General features: G+C 42.4%; 3 protein-coding genes across 8 annotated transcripts in view; 1 reads left to right on the plus strand and 2 right to left on the minus strand.

The window, feature by feature from the left end:
• tbcd (tubulin folding cofactor D) overlaps nt 1–10,431 on the minus strand; it is a 92,738-nt gene extending 82,307 nt beyond the window's left edge. For 4 of the 5 annotated variants that reach the window (XR_003871285.1, XM_029729119.1, XM_029729120.1 and 1 more), the window contains exons 1-8: nt 10,308–10,431; nt 9,800–9,992; nt 9,539–9,589; nt 9,333–9,430; nt 8,791–8,892; nt 5,859–6,005; nt 5,688–5,743; nt 2,393–2,525 (exon numbers count right to left, since the gene is read on the minus strand). Coding sequence is in view for 4 of the 5 variants with exons in the window: in XM_029729119.1 (XP_029584979.1) it covers nt 2,393–2,525; nt 5,688–5,743; nt 5,859–6,005; nt 8,791–8,892; nt 9,333–9,430; nt 9,539–9,589; nt 9,800–9,983 (771 nt within the window). In the remaining variant the exon portion in view is untranslated. Of the gene's footprint in view, nt 1–565; nt 612–2,392; nt 2,526–5,687; nt 5,744–5,858; nt 6,006–8,790; nt 8,893–9,332; nt 9,431–9,538; nt 9,590–9,799; nt 9,993–10,307 lie in introns of all 5 variants that reach the window. The other variant, XM_029729117.1, reaches the window with a different exon arrangement.
• Nucleotides 10,432–11,182: 751 nt separating this feature from the next.
• On the minus strand, nt 11,183–16,304 carry LOC115171910 (ketosamine-3-kinase). The gene is made up of 6 exons (XM_029729125.1): nt 16,045–16,304; nt 15,214–15,365; nt 14,693–14,784; nt 14,158–14,231; nt 13,727–13,849; nt 11,183–12,021 (listed from the first exon to the last, which is right to left on the minus strand). Exons 1-6 carry the CDS (start codon nt 16,183–16,185, stop codon nt 11,680–11,682), a joined length of 924 nt encoding a protein of 307 aa, XP_029584985.1. The 5' UTR covers nt 16,186–16,304; the 3' UTR covers nt 11,183–11,679.
• A 55-nt stretch (nt 16,305–16,359) lies between these two features.
• Nucleotides 16,360–22,577, plus strand: arl16 (ADP-ribosylation factor-like 16). 2 transcript variants are annotated; one of them, XR_003871286.1, is made up of 6 exons: nt 16,360–16,620; nt 16,977–17,035; nt 17,147–17,263; nt 18,174–18,289; nt 20,324–22,225; nt 22,286–22,577. XR_003871286.1 is itself a non-coding variant. In XM_029729126.1 (5 exons), the coding sequence occupies exons 1-5, from the start codon at nt 16,560–16,562 to the stop codon at nt 20,487–20,489; spliced, it is 519 nt and encodes a 172-aa protein (XP_029584986.1). In that variant the 5' UTR covers nt 16,360–16,559; the 3' UTR covers nt 20,490–22,577. The 2 variants fall into 2 exon arrangements, 1 of the variants encoding a protein (XP_029584986.1); XM_029729126.1 differs by having other exon boundaries at nt 20,324–22,577.
• Nucleotides 22,578–22,587: the final 10 nt, after the last annotated feature.

Below are 22,587 nucleotides of genomic sequence, written 5' to 3' on the forward strand. Positions count from 1 at the left end.
CCATACGTTGGTAAACAAAACACTACAGGAAAGAGGCTGGTTTAATGGGCTCCCACTACGTTGGTAACAAAACACACAGGAGAGCTGTTAATAATGTGCTCACCACTACGTTGTAAGACAAAACACTACAGGAAAGAGGCTGGTTTAAAAGGCTCACCACTAACGGTTGGTAAGACAAAACACTACAGGAAAGAGACTGGTTTAATGTGATGTTAGGGGTGTAGTTTACACCATCACCTACAGCCAGTCAATCAGTCAACATCAGAAGATCACCTACATTTAACTTATTTAGCAGATGCTCTTATCCACAACAGATAAAGGAGGTAAGACAACTACTTATCACAATGGATGAAGGAGGTAAGACAACTACTTATCACAATGGATGAGGAGGTAAGACAACTACTTATCACAATGGATAAGGAGGTAAGACAACTACTTATCACAATGGATGAAGGAGGTAAGACAACTACTTATCACAATGGATAAAGGAGGTAAGACAACTACTTATCACAATGGATGAAGTCAAATTGCTGATCAAAAAGCAACTATTGAAGGACATTCTTACCGTACTGGAGAAAGTCATCTCTCTTGCCATGCTTGAATAGCTGGGCCTTGAAGACAGACGGGAGAGACAGGTGAGACAGGTGAGACAGGAGAGAGAGGTGAGACAGGAGACAGAGGAAAGACAGGTAAAACAGGAGAGAGGGGAGAAACAGGAGAGAGAGAGGAGAGAGAGGAGAGAGAGGAGAGAGAGTGAGAGAGGAGAGACAGGATGTCATTACATGTAGTCTGGGATTAAATCCCCACTAACCTCTACCTTCTGGATGTCATTACATGTAGTCTCGGATTAAATCACCACTAACCTCTACCTTCTGGATGTCATTACATGTAGTCTGGATTAAATCACCACTAACCTCTACCTTCTGGATGTCATTACATGTAGTCTGGGATTAAATCACCACTAACCTCTACCTTCTGGATGTCATTACATGTAGTCTGGGATTAAATCCCCACTAACCTCTACCTTCTGGATGTCATTACATGTAGTCTGGGATTAAATCCCCACTAACCTCTACCTTCTGGATGTCATTACATGTAGTCTGGATTAAATCACCACTAACCTCTACCTTCTGGATGTCATTACATGTAGTCTGGATTAAATCACCACTAACCTCTACCTTCTGGATGTCATTACATGTAGTCTGGGATTAAATCACCACTAACCTCTACCTTCTGGATGTCATTACATGTTGCAGCGAGGACTGCCGTGTGATAAAGGTTCATTTTAACTTCTCTTCTAATGCCATTCTCTCTGTCTCTTTTCTCACTCCCCATTTCTCAGCGGCTCTTTAAAGTTTTGCTGCGTGGCCAAATTCAAAAGGCAACTGTGCAAAACAAAGATCTTACTAGAGCCCGTTGAAGCCCCTCGGGGCCGTCAGAACACACAGAGCCAGTTTTAAACGCTCTGAGCGCCACATAGAGAGAGACAAGCCGGTTTCCCCTCCCAGTCATATTACAGAGCACAGAGAGAAGGAGAGACCGTTTGTAAACACGTAGCGCCAGTTTCAACGCCAATAATATTACTTTGATACACTGCTGGCTTGAGGGTTGATTAAATTAGCTTCTTAGACTGACACAACACAAGAGTTGACCTGAAAACAAATGTACTAAAATATACTGTTTTATCAAGGTGGTTGGTGAAACCACAACGATAGGACATTAAGACATTAGGACATTAAGACATTAGGACATTAAGACATTAGGACATTAAGACATTAAAGACAAAGTGGAAGAGAGTGAGGGACTGGGGATTAGTGTGGGCAGGTAGGCCATAGCACCTCTATTGGTAACGTACTGACTACCAGCAGTATATCTATAGACTACCACACTGGTAAAGTACTGACTACCAGCAGTATATCTATAGACTACTACACTGGTAAAGTACTGACTACCAGCAGTATATCTATAGACTACCACACTGGTACTGACTACCAGCAGTATATCTATAGACTACCACACTGGTACTGACTACCAGCAGTATATCTATAGACTACCACACTGGTACTGACTACCGGCAGTATATCTATAGACTACTACACTGATCCCAGATCTGTTTGGGCTGTATAGCCAACCCCTGGGATCTGGAATACCAGTTCCTAAAACAGGTCTGTGACCAGGCTAGCTAATTACCACCAGAGGCATGTCTTCACGTTCCCTCCCTCAGTCGTAAAACACTGACAACAGGTGCAGCACTAAACACCTGCCAAACCCACAAAGGCTATGATCGCCCACGAACATGGCAGCCGTACATGTAGGCTCTTGTAAACTAGGCCTGCTCACTGCAACACACACACACTCGAGGACAGACAAACTGTGTGTGTGTGTGTCATACCAGAGACTGCAGGGCCCCGTCCAGGATTACAGTACCTCCCATGGTCTGGTCACTGGCCTGAGAGATGGTGGTCAGACTCCAGTCCAGGAAGTCTCCTAGTCGCTTCAGCTTCACATCAGGACGTGTCACAAACCTGTAAACACAGACAGTTAGATGACAACACACCAGGACCAGTCAGTAAACTGTAAACACAGACAGTTAGATGACAACACACCAGGACCAGTCAGTAAACTGTAAACACAGACAGATGACAACACACTAGGACCAGTCAGTAAACTGTAAACACAGACAGTTAGATGACAACACACTAGGACCAGTCAGTAAACTGTAAACACAGACAGTTAGATGACAACAGGCTAGGACCAGTCAGTAAACTGTAAACACAGACAGATGACAACACACTAGGACCAGTCAGTAAACTGTAAACACAGACAGTTAGATGACAACACACTAGGACCAGTCAGTAAACTGTAAACACAGACAGTGAGATGACAACAGGCTAGGACCACTCAGTAAACTGTAAACTAGAGGTCGACCGATTATGATTTTTCAACGCCGATACCGATTATTGGAGGACCAAAAAAAGCCGATACCGATTAAATCGGACGATTATTATTTTATTTTTTGTAATAATGACAATTATAACAATACTGAATGAACACTTATTTTAACTTAATACATCAATAAAATGAATTTAGCCTCAAATAAATAATGAAACATGTTCAATTTGGTTTAAATAATGCAAAAACAAAGTGTTGGTGAAGAAAGTAAAAGTGCAATATGTGCCATGTAATAAAGCTAACGTTTAAGTTCCTTGCTCAGAACATGAGAACATATGAAAGCTGGTGGTTCCTTTTAACATGAGTCTTCAATATTCCCAGGTAAGAAGTTTTAGGTTGTAGTTATTATAGGAATTATAGGACTATTTCTCTCTATACGATTTGTATTTCATATACCTTTGACTATTGGATGTTCTTATAGGCACTTTAGTATTGCCAGTGTAACAGTATAGCTTCCGTCCCTCTCCTCGCTCCTACCTGGGCTCGAACCAGGAACACATCGACAACAGCCACCCTCGAAGCAGCGTTACCCATGCAGAGGAAGGGAAACAACTACTAGTCTCAGACCGAGTGACGTTTGAAACGCTATTAGCGTGCACCCGGCTAACTAGCTAGCCATTTCACATCGGTTACACCAGCCTAATCTTGGGAGTTGACAGGCTTGAAGGGGTGGGTATAATTTGTGGAACGTTCCAACAGGAATCTGTTCCAAAAAAACGTAAAGTAAAAGGTTGCCAACCAACAAAGTAGCAACGCATACAAACCTCGCTAACTAGCTGCCGAATAGGCATCAACTCACCACAAAGCTTATTCTTAATGTTTGTCCATAGGCAAACAGAGTGAGGACAGACATTTTTCGGAATAAACGTGATGAGTGAAAAACGCAATGAAATAGACCACTCCCTACCCGGTATCTTATTCTGCCGCTATACAACTTTGTATGCGTTGTTTTTTGGAAACCTTGTTATTTACGAAGTTTTTGGAATAGATTCCTGTTGGAACGTTCCACAAATTTCACCCACCCAGGTTGAAGTCATAAACAGCGCAATGCTTGAAGCACAGCGAAGGGCTGTTTGAATGAATGCTTACGAGCCTGCTGCTGCCTACCACCGCTCAGTCAGACTGCTCTATCAAATCATAGACTTAATTATAATATAATAAACACAAAGAAATACGAGCCTTAGGTCATTAATATGGTCGAATCTGGAAACTATCATCTCGAAAACAAAACGTTTTTTTCTTTCAGTGACATACGGAACCGTTCCGTATTTTATCTAACGGGTGGCTAAGTCTAAATATTCCTGTTAGGCATTGATGTTTATGTCACGTCCTGACCAGCAAAGGGAGTAATTGTATTATATTTGGTCAGGACGTGGCAGAGGGGTATTTGTTTCATATGGTTCGGGTTGTGTGTGTTATTTAAGGGGTGTTTGGTTTATGTAGTCTGGGGTTTGAGTAATTGTTCTAGAGTTGGTTATCTATGGTTTTCTAGTCTGTCTATTTCTGTGTGGGTTGTGTGGCTCCCGATCAGGAACAGCTGTACGTCGTTGTTCCTGATTGGGAGTCATATATTAGATGCTTGTTTTCACCTGGGGATTTGTGGGTAGTTGTATTTCGCACTGCTGTTATTTATTTAGCCTGTGAAACTGTCGTTCTTTGTTTTCCGTGTTCACTTATTGTTAAATATTATGATGAACATGCAACCCGCTGCGCCTTGGTCCTCTCTCTCCTATGACAGCCGTTACAGTTTACGGTTTGGTACTTTGGTGCAACGACAGTACTTTTTTCGCAGATGCGCTTGTTAAGTCAACACCCGTTTGTCGAAGTAGGCTGTGATTCAATGAAAATTAACAGGCACAGCATCGATTATATGCAGCGCAGGACAAGTTAGATAAACTAGTAATATCATCAACCATGTGCAGTTAACTAGTGATTATGTTAAGATTGATAGTTTTTTATAAGTCTAATGCTAGCTAGCAACTTACCTTTGCTTCTTGCTGCCCTCGCGTAACAGGTAGTCAGCCTGTTAATTCTTGTGCAATGTAAGGCAGGTGGTTAGAGCGTTGGACTGGTAACCGAAGGTTGCAAAAACGAATCCCCCCTGAACAAGGCAGTTAACCCCCGTTCCTAGGCCGTCATTGTAAATAAGAATGTGTTCTTAATCTGACTTGCCTAGTTAAATAAAGGTATAAAAAAAATAATAATAGGCAAATCGGTGGCCAAAAAACTTGAAATCAGCCCTAATTAATCGGCCATTCCGATTAATCGGTCGACCTCTACTGTAAACACAGACAGTTAGATGACAACAGGCTAGGACCACTCAGTAAACTGTAAACACAGACAGTGAGATGACAACACACTAGGACCAGTCAGTAAACTGTAAACACAGACAGTTAGATGACAACACACTAGGACCAGTCAGTAAACTGTAAACACAGACAGTGAGATGACAACACACTAGGACCAGTCAGTAAACTGTAAACACAGACAGTTAGATGACAACACACTAGGACCAGTCAGTAAACTGTAAACACAGACAGTTAGATGACAACACACTAGGAAAGGAACACTCAGTAAGCTGTGTGTGTGTGTGTGTGTGTGTGTGTGTGTGTGTGTGTGTGTGGGGCCTAGGTATGAACCTATTCATCTTCAAGTACAAGTACGCCCTCTTCTGGGTAGAACATGAAACGCATCACAAATGTTGTTGCCTTTTATAAACCAAGTTGAATACTTACTTTGATACCAACACAGATGCAGCATCCCTGGACTTATCACTGACCATCAGGTAAGACTGGAAATAACAACAGACCAACGGTTAGTTACAAACTAAATACATCATACAGGGACTGGATCTGGGAGGACACGACTGAACATTGCCCAAGGCAGGAGAGTCTGGAATTAGTTACCTTGGCGATGGCCAGGATGCGGTCCATGATTGGTTCTCTGGTCTGGCTGGGGTCAGAGGTCAGGTGACCGTCAAGACGAGAGAGGTCAAAGGGTATCAGACAGGTCATGGACAGCCACAGCAGCAGCATGTAGCGGGTCTCCCAGGTCTGACAGGAAGGGGCAAGGAGAGAAAGATTTGAATTAAATGTATTGAACTGTGAGAGTAGGCAACAACACATCCTCCACGCTGACCCTCAACACAGGGGCCCCTCAGGGGTGCATACTTCTATACCTCCTGTACACCGACAACGATGAAACAGCCTACAAGGGAGGAGGTCAGAGACCTGGCAGTGTGGTGCCAGGATAACAACATCTCCCTCAACGTCAGTAAGACAAAGTAGCTGATTGTGGACTACAGGAAACAGAGAGCTGAGCACGCCCCCATTCACATCGACAGGGCTGTAGTGGAGCGGGTCGAGAGCTCCAAGTTCCTCAGTGTCCACATCACTAAGGATCTATCACGGTTCAAACACACCAACACAGTCGTGATGAGGGCACGACAATGCCTCTTCCCCCTCAGGAGACTGAAAAGATTTGGCATGGACCCTCAGATCCTCAAACAGTTCTACAGCTGCACCATTGAGAGCATCTTAACTGGCTGCATCACCACCTGGTATGGCAACTGCTTGGCATCCGACCACAAGGCGCTACAGAGGGTAGTGCATACGGCCCAGTACATCACTGGAGCCGAGTTCCCTGTCATCCAGGACCTCTATCAGGTGGTGTCAGAGGAAGGCCCTAAAAATTGTCAAAGACTCCAGCCACCCAAGTCATAGACTGTTCTCTCTGCTACCGCACGGGAAGTGGTACCGGAGTACCAAGTCTGGAACCAACAGGACCCTGAACATCTTCTACCCCCAATCCATAAGACTGGTAAATAGTTAGTTCAATAGTTAACCAATCCATAAGACTGCTAAATAGTTAGTTAAATAGTTAACCAATCCATAAGACTGTTAAATAGTTAGTTAAATAGCTAACCAATCCATAAGACTAGTTAATAGTTAGTTAAACAGTTAACCAATCCATAAGACTGGTTAATAGTTAGTTAAATAGCTAACCAATCCATAAGACTGGTTAATAGTTAGTTAAATAGTTAACCAATCCATAAGACTGGTAAATAGTTAGTTAAATAGCTAACCAATCCATAAGACTGGTTAATAGTTAGTTAAATAGTTAACCAATAGATACCAGGACTATCTGCATTGACCCTTTTTTGACTCATCATATATGCTGCTGTTACTGTTTATTATCTATCCTGTTGTCTAGTCACTTTAGTCCTAGTTAGACGTACATATCTACCTCAATTACCTCGTACCCCTGCACATTGACTCAGTACTGGTACCCTGTGTATATAGCAAAGTTATTGTTACTCATTGTGTATTTATTATTACGTGTTTTACTTTCGATTATTTCTCAAAATTCTCTCTCTAAGCATATCACTGTAAATCCACACCTGTTGTTAATGAAGCATGTGACAAATAACATTTGATTTGTAACCATAACAAGATACAGACAGGGACAATACAAAGACAAACATGTCACTTCTATACATATAATACATTAAACAACTTGGAAGTAAACAGTTAAATCCCTATAGGCCTAATCTAGAAAGTAAACAGTTAAATCCCTATAGGCCTAATCTAGAAAGTAAACAGTTAAATCCCTATAGGCCTAATCTAGAAAGTAAACAGTTAAATCCCTATAGGCCTAATCTAGAAAGTAAACAGTTAAATCCCTATAGGCCTAATCTAGAAAGTAAACAGTTAAATCCCTATAGGCCTAATCTAGAAAGTAAACAGTTAAATCCCTATAGGCCTAATCTAGAAAGTAAACAGTTAAATCCCTATAGGCCTAATCTAGAAAGTAAACAGTTAAATCCCTATAGGTCTAATCTAGAAAGTAAACAGTTAAATCCCTATAGGTCTAATCTAGAAAGTAAACAGTTAAATCCCTATAGGCCTAATCTAGAAAGTAAACAGTTAAATCCCTATAGGTCTAATCTAGAAAGTAAACAGTTAAATCCCTATAGGTCTAATCTAGAAAGTAAACAGTTAAATCCCTATAGGTCTAATCTAGAAAGTAAACAGTTAAATCCCTATAGGCCTAATCTAGAAAGTAAACAGTTAAATCCCTATAGGCCTAATCTAGAAAGTAAACCGTTAAATCCCTATAGGCCTAATCTAGAAAGTAAACAGTTAAATCCCTATAGGCCTAATCTAGAAAGCATCAAGAGGGTAAAAGCAATGGATACTCTGCTTATGAATGTGCAATGTAATGTTTATCAATGTATACTTTATGAAGGTACCCTTCAAGTAAAGGGTTATCCTTCCATTGAGGTCTGTAACATGAGAAATCAGGAGCTCTAACATTAGCTACTGAGCTAGGACCTGATAGACCCACCTTCCATTGAGGTCTGTAACATGAGAAATCAGGAGCTCTAACATTAGCTACTGAGCTAGGACCTGATAGACCCACCTTCCACTGAGGTCTGTAACATGAGAAATCAGGAGCTCTAACATTAGCTACTGAGCTAGGACCTGATAGACCCACCTTCCATTGAGGTCTGTAACATGAGAAATCAGGAGCTCTAACATTAGCTACTGAGCTAGGACGTGATAGACCCCACCTTCCATTGAGGTCTGTAACATGAGAAATCAGGAGCTCTAACATTAGCTACTGAGCTAGGACCTGATAGACCCACCTTCCATTGAGGTCTGTAACATGAGAAATCAGGAGCTCTAACATTAGCTACTGAGCTAGGACGTGATAGACCCCACCTTCCATTGAGGTCTGTAACATGAGAAATCAGGAGCTCTAACATTAGCTACTGAGCTAGGACGTGATAGACCCCACCTTCCATTGAGGCCTCGTAATTAAGAAATTCAGGCTCACCTCTGGGTCTTTGGGGTCCTGTCGACACAGGAGGTCCAGGACTGGCTGGACATCAGCCACCTCATGGGGGAAGAGCTGCATGAAGATCTTATACCCTCTCACCTGGCCGAGACAAAAACACCTGAGTTAGAGGAGTCTGGCTTGTCCCAACTGCACAGGCTGAGAAAGCTGAGCTAGCACCACACGTCTAACTGTAGCCTGAGGCCATAGGGTAAGACACCACTGAATCAACACACGCATCAGAACGCTGGGCTTCACAAACTGAAATCTTACTATCTGTGTGATGATGTAGATGAATCCATCTGTCTGTAGTTACCTTGGAGATGATGTAGATGAATCCATCTGTCTGTAGTTACCTTGGAGATGAATCCATCTGTCTGTAGTTACCTTGGAGATGAATCCATCTGTCTGTAGTTACCTTGGAGATGAATCCATCTGTCTGTAGTTACCTTGGAGATGAATCCATCTGTCTGTAGTTACCTTGGAGATGAATCCATCTGTCTGTAGTTACCTTGGAGATGAATCCATCTGTCTGTAGTTACCTTTGAGATGATGTAGAGGAATTTGAAGCCCAGGTGTACCAGCAGAGGAGGAGACTGTTCACTCCTGATGAGCTCCAACAGCAGGTTCAACATCCACTCTGTGGTCACAGGAAAGAAACACTGTCATCATCATGCTATCCTAACAAGCCCATGTTCCACTAAAGCAGAATAACATGTGCTGTGCTGTGTGTGTGTTGTGTTGTTACCCAGATGTGGATCCAGAAGATGGGGCTGCTCCTGATAACGGTCCATTATCACTGTAGAAAGAAAAGAACTGGTCAACATAAAGTTGTGGACTTTTCTGTCACTGCTTATGATTGTGGTATGTCTGAGTTATAAATATATTATTAAGACTTTGTCTGTAGTTAGTACATGCATTTAGGCCTACAGCCCACAGATTGTTCCATGCAAGACTGGATCAAGATGGCCACAACAACAAGACTAAACACGTAGAGTATGAATCTCACCAAGGAACCTCTCTATGGCTGACTCCAGTGTCACGATGTTCTCGTGAACCACTGGTAGGCTGGAGATCAGGGCTCGAATCTCAGTGCTCTCGGTAAAACCTCCCAAGACACTGGCTTTAGCGATCACCTCGGGCTCCCCGCCGCCGCCTCCATCCTCCCCGGAATCCATGTCGGTCTGGGCCATTATACTTGCCTAGATGACCGGTACATTTCATACACTTTGTTATATGCATGTCTACTATCCAATGTTTAAACACACGTCGACATAATAGCTAGCAAGTGTAGCTAGCTTGCCTTGAAGTTTTGATAGCTAGATGAGAACCGTGTGACTTCTAGCATGGGCGTGTCAATGATTTGGCTTCTATTCATGCTGATACTAGCCAATGATGCTAGCTAACTAGCTAGTACTGTTGGTTGGCAAGTGGCAACAGAAATCAAACAGAATTTGAGTGATCAGTGAACACACACACCTCATACATTTGGTTATCGTAGGCTTATGAATGCATACCTGTACTTGTGAAAATTCTGTCCAGAAAAGGTATTATTATAACTTCAGATAATGATGATCACGCAGTGGCCGAGGTCTGTTATCTGTTGTGAAGTTCGCACGTTGCTACACCCTACAGTACGTTATGCGATTGGGGACAAAAAGCGTTTCGTTAATGAGGGACGGGACGCGCCACATCAGAGGTTCACGCATCAGACATATTCAGCGGTGGAAAAATTATCTCACCTCATGTATATTATGAAAATAGAATCAAAAATACACTGAGTGTACAAAACATTAACAACACCTGCTCTTTCCATGACATAGACTGGTGAATCCAGGTGAATCCAGGTGAAAGATATGATCCCTTATTGATGTCACCTGTTAAATCCACTTCAATCAGTGTAGATAAAGGAGAGGAGACATGTAAAACAATATGATTTTTAATCCTTTGAGACAATTGAGGCTTGGATTGTGTATGTGTGCCATTCAGAGGGTGAATGTGCAAGACACATTTAAGTGCCTTTGAACGGGGTATGGTAGTAGGTGCCAGGCGCACCTACTTGTGTCAAGAACTGCATCGCTGCTGGGTTTTTCACACTCAACAGTTTCCTGTGTGTATCAAGAATGGTCCACCATCCAACGGACATCCAGCCAACTGGACACAACTGTGGGAAGCATTGGAGTCAACATGGGCCAGCATCCCTGTGGAACACATTTGACACCTTGTAGAGTCCATGGTCTGACGAATTGAGGCTGTTCTGAGGGCAAAAAGGGGTGCAGCTCAATATTAGGAGGGTGTTCCTAATGTTTTGTAAACTCAGTGTATAACCCTTTATTTGGTTATTGTCCTTATTGAGGTATTCGAAACGTAGTGTAGTGTATAATGGTCACGATACAGGAAGTAATGTACTTTATTTAGCATTGCATTCTTAGTATTAACACAGCTTTTAACAAAGCGAATTGTTACAACTCAAACAGATCATAACCTTGCTTGTTGCTATGTTTATTTAAGCAAATGGATGTGCAATACCCTATGTTTAGTCTTACACTATAGCATTAAAATCACTTCTGCTTTCAAACAGCTGTTAACTCAAAAAATGTGATTTCTCAAGCATTTCAAGATAAAGAGGGATATGGAGTGGGTTTCGTGGAATCCCTCTTCTATACCATAGCATCATAGTTTTCTTGTTTCTTGCTTTTCGAGTTAAAAGGTTTTCGAAATAACTAATACTTTCACCCCAAAATGTATTTTTTCCCTTCTGGATGGAAGACTAGGCTGTAGTGTAAGACTTTGTGAGGTCATTCAAGCTGGTCAGTGTCATTGTGTGTCTATGTTTTACAGAGCATTATGGGTAGTGTAGTTGTACATCATGCTACTGTACATATATGATCAGTACTTGACCAGATCCTTCATGATCCTCAGTGAGGACCCTCTGTATCCTCCACCAAAGTGATTCCAGTGGTTCAGATAGTGGAAGAGTTGATACAGCTGATTCCTCTTCTCAAACCCCGGGGCCTTGGGGATCTTGTTGTGGTACCCAGAGTAGAAGGAGTCGCTGAACCCTCCAAACATCCCGGCGATGCCCAGCTCGTACTCAGCGTGGCCATAGAAGGAGGCGGGGTCGAAAATGACAGGGCCGTCGGAACACTCTGCTACGTTTCCCCCCCACAGGTCCCCGTGAAGCAGGGCGGGGAACACCTCGATGTCGGTAAATAGCTGAGGGATTTTCAGCTAAGGAGAGGAGAGGAGATATCAGACAGAAGACCACCATAAAGTTCTCTCGGATCTCAAAAATAACATAAGACATCGGAGTAAGGGATTGGTTTGGGATTGGGGATGGTTCTGTAGTCTGTGTTATTGTTTTAACAGTTCCCTGTAGTTACCTAGTTATATTGTTACCTGTAGCTTGGACCATAGTTGCCTGTAGTTACCTAGTTAAATTGTTACCTGTAGCTTGGACCATAGTTACCTGTAGTTACCTAGTTATATTGTTTCCTGTGGCTGGGACCATAGTTCCCTGTAGTTACCTAGTTATACATGTAGCTGGGACCATAAGTCCCTGTAGTTACCCAGTTAAATAGTTACCTGTAGCTGGGACCATAGTTCCCTGTAGTTACCTAATTATATAGTTACCTGTGGCTGGAACCATAGTTCCCTGTAATTACCTAGTTATATAGTTACCTGTAGCTGGGATAATAGTTCCCTGTAGTTACCTAATTATATAGTTACCTGTGGCTGGAACCATAGTTCCCTGTAATTACCTAGTTATATAGTTACCTGTAGCTGGGATCATAGTTCCCTGTAGTTACCTAGTTATATAGTTACCTGTAGCTGGGACCATAGCTCCCTGTAGTTACCTAGTTATACATGTAGCTGGGACCATAGTTCCCTGTAGTTACCTAGTTCTATAGTTACCTGTGGCTGGGATCATAGTTCCCTGTAGTTACCCAGTTCTATAGTTACCTGTAGCTGGGACCATAGTTCCCTGTAGTTACCCAGTTATATAGCTACCTGTGGCTGGTACCATAGTTCCTTGTAGTTACCTAGTTATACCTGTAGCTGGGACCATGAGTCCCTGTAGTTACCTAGTTACATAGTTACCTGTATCTTGGACCACAGTTCCCTGTAGTTACCTAGTTATATTGTTACCTGTAGCTGGGACCATGGCTCCCTATAGTTACCTAGTTATACCTGTAGCTGGGACCATAGTTCCCTGTAATGACCTAGTTATACCTGTAGCTGGGACCATAGTTCCCTGTAATGACCTAGTTATACCTGTAGCTGGGACCATAGTTCCCTGTAATGACCTAGTTATACCTGTAGCTGGGACCATAGTTCCCTATAGTTACCTAGTTATCCCTGTAGCTGGGACCATAGCTCCCTGTAGTTACCTAGTTATACCTGTAGCTGGGACCATAGTTCCCTGTAGTTACCTAGTTCTATAGTTACCTGTAGCTGGGATCATAGTTCCCTATAGTTACCTAGTTATACCTGTAGCTGGGACCATAGTTCCCTGTAGTTACCTAGTTATACCTGTAGCTGGGATCATAGCTCCCTGTAGTCACCTAGTTATACCTGTAGCTGGGACCATAGTTCCTGTAATTACCTAGTTATATAGTTACCTGTAGCTTGGACCATAGTTCCCTGTAGTTACCTAGTTATATAGTTACCTGTGGCTGGGTCCATAGTTCCCTGTAGTTACCTAGTTATATAGTTACCTGTAGCTGGGATCATAGTTCCCTGTAGTTACCTAGTTCTATAGTTACCTGTAGCTGGGACCATAGCTCCCTGTAGTTACCTAGTTATACATGTAGCTGGGACCACAGTTCCCTGTAGTTACCTAGTAACATAGTTACCTGTAGCTGGGACCACAGTTCCCTGTAGTTACCTAGTTACCTGTAGCTGGGACCATAGTTCCCTGTAGTTACCTAGTTACCTGTAGCTGGGACCACAGTTCCCTGGCCTCTCTGTCTCCATAAGACTTCTCCACCATGTTGAGTTGGTGCTGTAGTCTGTGCTGAGAGTAGAATGTTACCCAGTCACTCTGCCATTCATTCTTCTGGGGAGAGAGAGAGAGACAAAGAGAGGTTAGAAAGTGGAACTCTGATAAATGTATAAATAAAAATAGGCAGATTTTCTCATCCAGTTGGTCTTTAAATCCCATGTTGAAGGCACAGAGACATTGGTGGTTTAACCAATAAATTACTTTGAGCTGTATATAGAGTGTGGAACTATCTTTATTTATATTTACAGCATACAGTTTAAATCCAACGTTACCACATATTCCAGTCTCGTATTCACTAGTGGGAAAGGTGGAAATTTAGTTGTGTCTCCCAATATCAGACGATCTGTTGCATAGTAGCTCACCTGAGGGAGGTATCCACAGCATGTGGGAACCTGGAACCCAAACTGGTCAACGACAGGAACATCAGCTCCTTTTCCTGTGTACATTTAAATGGCAGGAACATCAGGTCCTTTTCCTGTTTACATTTAAATGGCAGGAACATCAGGTCCTTTTCCTGTTTACATTTAAATGGCAGGAACATCAGGTCCTTTTCCTGTTTACATTTAAATGGCAGGAACATCAGCTCCTTTTCCTGTTTACATTTAAATGGCAGGAACATCAGGTCATTTTCCTGTTTACATTTAAATGACAGGAACATCAGCTCCTTTTCCTGTTTACATTTAAAATGACATGAACATTAGGTCCTTTTCCTGTTTACATTTAAAATGACAGGAACATCAGCTCCTTTTTCCATTTCCATTTAATAGAGTGGTGAGTGAAGGCATGCAGTAGTCTGATGTTGTATATGTGAGAAAGCTAGACTTTTAAACTGTTTTAAACTGTATGAATTGTTTTACCCCAAAATCAATCAATCAATCAATGGACTAGGTGAGTTACCAACTGTCTGCTGTTCCTTGTTCTGTCTGTCCCTTTGTCTCTGGTTGTGTAGGTGCAGATCAGCCAGACGCTCTCCCAGCTGCTTAGAGTGCCTGGGGGAATCAATCAGATAACCATTAACACACTCAATCATCACAATAAAGTAAGACATAACAATAATACTTGACTAATGCATACAGAAGAAGAAGAACAGGAAGAAGATGAAGAAAGAAGAAGAAGATAAATAAAGAAGAAGATAAATAAAGAAGAAAAAGAATATAAAGGAAGAAGAAGATAAAGAAAGAAGAAGAAGAATATAAAGGAAGAAGAAGATAAAGAAAGAAGAAGAAGAATATAAAGGAAGAAGAAGATAAAGAAAGAAGAAGAAGAATATAAAGGAAGAAGAAGATAAAGAAAGAAGAAGAAGATAAATAAAGAAGAAGAAGAATATAAAGGAAGAAGAAGATAAAGAAAGAAGAAGAACAAGAAGGAAAGAAAGGTCAAAGACGTGTATTAAACAGTGTATGAGGAGATTCTCATACCTGCTGAGACCCCTCATGTCAACATGTTCCATGACGAACACAGCCCCTCCTGTATCCAGCTCTATCACCTTGACAGGCTTGGGGACCTTCACTGTGTCTGTCATGACGATGGCTTCCAAGCTAGCCAACTCCCCATCAAACATACGCTTCGCCTGGGGACAAGGATAAGGCATGTGATGATCATCATGACATTGACCAATTATACCATACCTTTGTGATGAAATGTATTGTACAGAAAAAGTGATGACACCAGTGGAGGCTGCTGGGGGGAGGACGGCTCATAATAATGGCTGAAATTGAGTTTAATGGCTGGAATGGAGTGAATGGAATGGTATCAAACGCATGGTATATCATTTTTTTTGTCAATGACATTCCATTAACTCCATTCCGGCCATTATTATGAGCTGTCCTCCCTTCAGCAGCCTCCACTGGATTACACCTACCATGGAAGTAGTCTAGCAGCCTTCAGAAAAGGCAGTTTATGACTTTTCAGAGGTAAGGATTAGAACTGCCCATCACATAAAAACATCTCATGGGGGAAGAGCTGCATGAAAGAGCTGCATCTCTGTGCACAACAACAGCGCTCTGATTTGGCCATCACATGACTGGACGGCTCTATTGTGAATCCTAATCCTTTGCTCTCAGAGTGCTGACTACTGTAATTCATTTGATAGTGTGTAGCCAAATAGCCTGCAACAAAATATTGTTTGATATAACTGACAAATGATCCTTATTAGGCTACTATTTTACAGTGTTAATCTATTTTGAGTGACTTCATATGTCAATGTAAAGGCATGCAGTATGGAATTAGTAATGAAGTAAATGAAGAACCTGACTCTTGTGGTTGATCTTGACAAACACTCTCCCGTGGTCAGTATCGAAGCTCTGTCCCTGGCTGATACAACCTCCTCCAGAATGGCCTGCTGACTTCAGCATGGATGTTCCCAGCTCCTTCTTTAGCTGAGCTTCCATGGCTGTTCTCCAAGATGCTCTCCAAACGCTTGAAGAAGAACCTATTGTTCTTGTTTGACTCCCAAACTTCTTTAGGGTTGACTCCCACTCCTGTAGCTGTCTGTTTATGTTTTGACAACTGGGTGGAAGAAGGCGTGGCTTGTTTTCGAAGGTAAGGAAGTGATTCAATGTTTTGGTTCCGGGTCCGTCGGTGATGAAATAACTAATGACAACTTGGATTTGCAAAGATTTGCTTCTTATTTGTGCAAAAATAGCAACTAAAGTTGATCATATGAGCGTCGCCATGGTGTCAAAGTAAGCTGGAGAGGCTTGCTTGCTAGCTAACTAGTCTCGACAAGTTTGATACGGATCAAGTCTTTGTTGGTTTTTACGAAATGTGTTTGCTGCTCGGTGCAACCGGTGTTGGAAAAACTCTTCTCTTGAAACGTTTACAGAATATCCTTTCAAATTAACCAGCATTGAGATTGATTTAGCAAGCAAACGAGAAAATAAGCAAACGTTTGCTAGCAAGCAATTGTGACCATGGATGCGTCTCAATAATCAGTGGCTTCCTTTCCTCGTATCCTCTTCTTCCTCTCCTTCATCTGCTTGGAATCTGATGACAGTTTTCCAATACACATCCACCATATTCTTCTTCTCACCTATCCTGTGTTTAATATCAGTGCAAATGAAGAAGATGTAGGAGAGGAGACTATTGAGACGAAGCAGCCCATGTCTCACTCCAATATGTATCTTCAGAGTACATTTCCATGCTACAGTGTCTATTTAATCACCCTTAACAGACTATTCACAGCTCAGTGTGAGAGATGGCACAACTGATTTAGGGGAACCCCCTGTTACTCTACCTACGGTGAGTCCATTCGGTATTCACCACAGTGATTGTTGTGTCAGTCACCATTTGAGGATGTCTTGAACAGAAAAGGGATATTCTAGGCTACTATTATGTCTCCATCTGTTACAGGTGGGCACCAACCTGACAGACCTGACTCTGAAGAGAAAGAGGGTGACTGTGAGAGAGCTGGGAGGCTGTATGGGTCCTATCTGGCCCAGTTACTATACGGACTGCTCCTCTGTTATCGTGAGTCCAGAACCAAATCCATACAGTGTATAAGTCTCCCTGAGTAGCGCAGCTGTCTAAGGCACTGCATCTCAGTGCAAGAGGCGTCACTACAGTCCCTGGGGCGAATCCAGGATGTACCACATCCAGCAGTGATTGGGAGTCCCATAAGGCGGTGCACAATTTGCCCAGCATCGTCCGGGTTTGGCCGGGTTTGGCCGTCATTGTAAATAAGAATTTGTTCTTAACTGACTTGCCTAGTTAAATAAATGTTAAATAAAAAATGTAAAAGTTGAGTTAATATATCTACTCTGAAGAAGAAGAGGGTGACTGTGAGCGAGCTGGGGTGGGTCAATACTCCTCTCTTATTGTACATAGACATTTTATCAATTAAACCTCTACGCATTCAGGTTTGTCCAGCCCTAGTCCAAGATGGCAGCAGCATCAGAACCACGTCATGACTTCTATACAGGAAGACGTTCCTCTCAATTTGGAAAGAATTCCTTGTAAATGTTTAGAATAACCTCAATAATACTTTGTACACATATTCCATCAATGGTGAAGTTTAATGCAAAAATAGTCAATATTTCTATATGATCAATAAGCAAAGCTCCTCTGATCAGAAATAGAGATCAATCAGGGGTATGAATAGGCTAATATCACTGCAGTACACGATAGACCATCAGCCCACTAAACTGGGAGATCAACCAGAGGTGTGGATAGGCTAATATCACTGCAGTACACGATAGACCATCAGCCCAATAAACTGGGAGATCAACCAGAGGTGTGGATAGGCTAATATCACTGCAGTACACGATAGACCATCAGCCCAATAAACTGGGAGATCATCTGTGCATTCTGCATAATTTCAGGCTTGTCGACTGCAAGCATGAATTTTTTTGAAATCATATTGTGTTTGTCCTCTATATAGTTCATGGTGGACTCTGCTAACACCACCCAGATGTCGTCGTCCTGTATCCAGCTCCTGTCTGTCCTCTCTGCTGAACCTCTCCACACAGCCCCTGTCCTGGTTATCTTCAACAAGAGGTCCTGTAGTAACACACTACACTACACTACACATTCTCTGGCTAAGATCACAGTGGACTTTTGAGACTAAACATTCAGATAGAAATGTAATGAATAGATGTGACATGATCCCTTATTCTCTACATGACAGACAATCAGGTTTGTTCAGCACAATACAGTTGTATCTGAATGTTTTGCAACATTGCACCTTACTGGACAGACTCCTGGCTACGAACCAGACGTACAGTCATGTCCACAAATATTTGGACATTGAACAAGTTATCATTTTGGCTCTGTATGCCACCACAGTAGATTTGAAAGGAAACAATCTATATGAGCTGAAAGTGGAGACTTTCATCTTTAATTTGAGGGTATTTACCTCCAAATCAGGTAAACGGTGTAGGAATTTTAGCACTTTTTATATATGGGGCTCAATTTTAGGGGCTGAAAAGTAATTGGACAACGTAACAATCATCAATTAAATTGTGAGTTTTAATACTTGGTTGCAAATCCTTTGCCGTCAATGACTGCCTGAAGTCTGGAACCCATAGGCATCACCAGATGCTGGGTTTCTTCCCTGGTGATGCTCTGCCAGGCCTTAACTGCAGCTGTCTTCAGTTCCTGCTCGTTCTTGGGGTGTTTTGCCTTCAGCAAGTGAAATGCATTCTCAATTTGATTCAGGTCAGGTGATTGAGTTGGACATTGCAGAACATTCCACTTCTTTGCCTTACAAAAGTATTGGGTTGCTTTCGCAGTATGCTTCGGGTCATTGTCCATCTGCACTCTGAAGAGCCGTTCAATGAGATTTAAATCATTTGGCTGAATCTGAGCAGATAATACAGCCCTAAACCCTTCAGAATTCATCCTGCTGCTTTTGTCAGCAGTCACATCATCAATAAATACAAGGAAACCAGTTCCATTGGCAGCCATACATGCCCACACCATAACACTACCTCCACCATGCTTCACAGATGAGGTGGTATGCTTCAGATCATGAGCAGTTCCTTCCCTTCTCCATTCTCTTCCCATCATTCTGGTACAAGTTGATCTGTGTCTCATCTGTCCAATGGATGTTGTTCCAGGACTGTACAGGCTTTTTTACATGTTCTTTGGAAAACTCTAATCTGGTCTTCCTGTTTTTGAGGCTTACTAATGGTTTACATCTTGTGGTAAACCCTCTGTATTTACTCTGGTGAAGTCTTCTCTTGAATGTTGACTTTAACACAGATACGCCTACCTCCTGGAGGGTGTTCTTCATCTGGTCAACTGTTGTGAAGGGGTTTTTCTTCACCAGGGAAAGAATTCTTCTGTCATCCACCACAGTTGTTTTCTGTGGTCTTCCAGGCCTTTTGGTGTACCTGAGCTCACCAGTGTGTTCTTTCTTTTTAAGAATGTACCAAATAGTTGATTTGGCAACACCTAAAGTTTTTGCTATCTCTCTGATGGGGTTGTTTGGATTTCTCAGCCTAATGATGGCTTTCTTCACTGGCAGTGACAACTCTTTGGACTTCATATTGAGGGTTAGCAGCAACAGATTCCAAATGCCACACTTGAAATCAACTCTAGACCTTTTATCTGCTTACTTGTAAATGAACTAATGAGGGAATAACACACCCCTGGCCATGGAACAGCTGAGCAGCCAATTGTCCAACTACCTTTTGGTAAAGACCCTCAACTTAAAGCTGACCGTCTGCACTTTCAGCTCATATTCATTATTTAATTTCAACTCCGAAATGCTGTGGTAGACAACTAAAATAATAATAACTTGGTCAATGTCCAAATATTTATGGACCTGACTGTATCTAATTCCTCCCAATGTACTCCCACTTTAAATTATTTTTTCCCCCACCACGTTGCATGACTATCAACAAACCATTTCTCTCCCTCCCTGCAAATTTTCTGACTGATTGTCATCCCACTCTTCCCCTCAAGGATCTCCATTGTACCATGAGTCTAGTAGAGATAAACTTTATTTGCCTCCTTTACAAAAATTAAACAGTGCCTCTCCCTCGCTTTGCAAATGTCTAACCCTTTCTCCTCCCACCCTTCCTCCAGGGACCTCCCTTGTACCATGAGTCTCGTAGAGATGATGTCACTGTTCAGGATGGATGACATCATCGCCTCTGCCACCCAGCCAATCACAACCCTGGAACTGAGCGCTCGTTCTGGCCAGGGACTCCAGGAGGTGTTGGGCTGGCTGGACTCCACCCTAACTGACTGACAGAGTGATGTCATAGAAGCATCTTTCTTCCAGGAAGCAGTTCCTCATTGCTGGTGCTTTCAAGACAACTGGGAACTCTGGAAAGGTCAGAAAGTCAGTGCTGTAGGAGGCCCGAGTTGGAATTTCAAGTTGGATGACCGTTCAAAAAAAAAATCCCAGTTGTCTTGAACGCACTGAAGTCAGAGATTTCTGAGTTCCCAGTTGCTTTGAACGCAGCATAAGTGACGTCATTGTCACTGAATTTGGAATGATGTCACCACGAACTGTAAAGTGAGGGTACTGTATCTCACGCCGTTACACACGAATCCTGTCGGCAAGAAGATATCCTCATCCTCATGATCTCAGCACACCAAGAATGATGCGGTCATTCACAACACGTCTTATTGAGGAGGCCTGATATTAATGCTTTTATGGCTGGAATATCATGCCTGTATTTATTGTCAGCACTCTGTATAGATACTGTATCTACCAGCAGTTGTTTTTTAAAGGCTGAGGGAGAACACTGTTATATCATTTGGTTAAAGTATTTCCAAACAGGGAAATGCATAATCATGTGTGGAGTTGTCCTCGATGTAGCCTAACTATACTGGAGTAGTGTCCTCGATGTAGCCTAACTATACTGGAGTAGTGTCCTCGATGTAGCCTAACTATGCTGGAGTAGTGTCCTCGATGTAGCCTAACTATGCTGGAGTAGTGTCCTCGATGTAGCCTAACTATACTGGAGTAGTGTCCTCGATGTAGCCTAACTATGCTGGAGTAGTGTCCTCGATGTAGCCTAACTATACTGGAGTAGTGTCCTCGATGTAGCCTAACTATACTGGAGTAGTGTCCTCGATGTAGCCTAACTATACTGGAGTAGTGTCCTCGATGTAGCCTAACTATACTGGAGTAGTGTCCTCGATGTAGCTTAACTATGCTGGAGTAGTGTCCTCGATGTAGCCTAACTATGCTGGAGTAGTGTCCTCGATGTAGCCTAACTATACTAGAGTAGTGTCCTCGATGTAGCCTAACTATACTGGAGTAGTGTCCTCGATGTAGCCTAACTATGCTGGAGTAGTGTCCTCGATGTAGCCTAACTATACTGGAGTAGTGTCCTCGATGTAGCCTAACTATGCTGGAGTAGTGTCCTCGATGTAGCCTAACTATACTGGAGTAGTGTCCTCGATGTAGCCTAACTATGCTGGAGTAGTGTCCTCGATGTAGCCTAACTATGCTGGAGTAGTGTCCTCGATGTAGCCTAACTATGCTGGAGTAGTGTCCTCGATGTAGCCTAACTATGCTGGAGTAGTGTCCTCGATGTAGCCTAACTATGCTGGAGTAGTGTCCTCGATGTAGCCTAACTATGCTGGAGTAGTGTCCTCGATGTAGCCTAACTATGCTGGAGTAGTGTCCTCGATGTAGCCTAACTATACTGGAGTAGTGTCCTCGATGTAGCCTAACTATGCTGGAGTAGTGTCCCCGATGTAGCCTAACTATACTGGAGTAGTGTCCTCGATGTAGCCTAACTATACTGGAGTAGTGTCCTCGATGTAGCCTAACTATACTGGAGTAGTGTCCTCGATGTAGCCTAACTATACTGGAGTAGTGTCCTCGATGTAGCCTAACTATGCTGGAGTAGTGTCCTCGATGTAGCCTAACTATGCTGGAGTAGTGTCCTCGATGTAGCCTAACTATGCTGGATTAATTGATATGGGGAAATGATGGATGACAGTGGAAATACAGTAACTGTTATACAGGTGTGTGGAAATACAGTAACTGTTATACAGGTGTGTGGAAATACAGTAACTGTTATACAGGTGTGTGGAAATACAGTAACTGTCATACAGGTGTTTGGCCTCCGGGGGGCAGACAGACATTGTGTAGAAAAGTCAACCCTTCGAAGAGTGTGCTTCTCTAAGCATTCAATATGTAGAAATATTCCATTATAAAGTGTTTGATATTACAATCTAGCTCAGCATATATATATATATATATATATATACAGTCATGTATTAACAGATGTAAAAAGGTTGAATGGTATCAAAGCAACAAGTCAAGAAATATACTATTGATCAACATGATCATGAAATAAAAGCTGTAAAATATGAATGAATGCAGA

This window comes from Salmo trutta, chromosome 32 (assembly GCF_901001165.1).
Source record: "Salmo trutta chromosome 32, fSalTru1.1, whole genome shotgun sequence".
Taxonomy (NCBI): Eukaryota; Metazoa; Chordata; class Actinopteri; order Salmoniformes; family Salmonidae; genus Salmo; species Salmo trutta.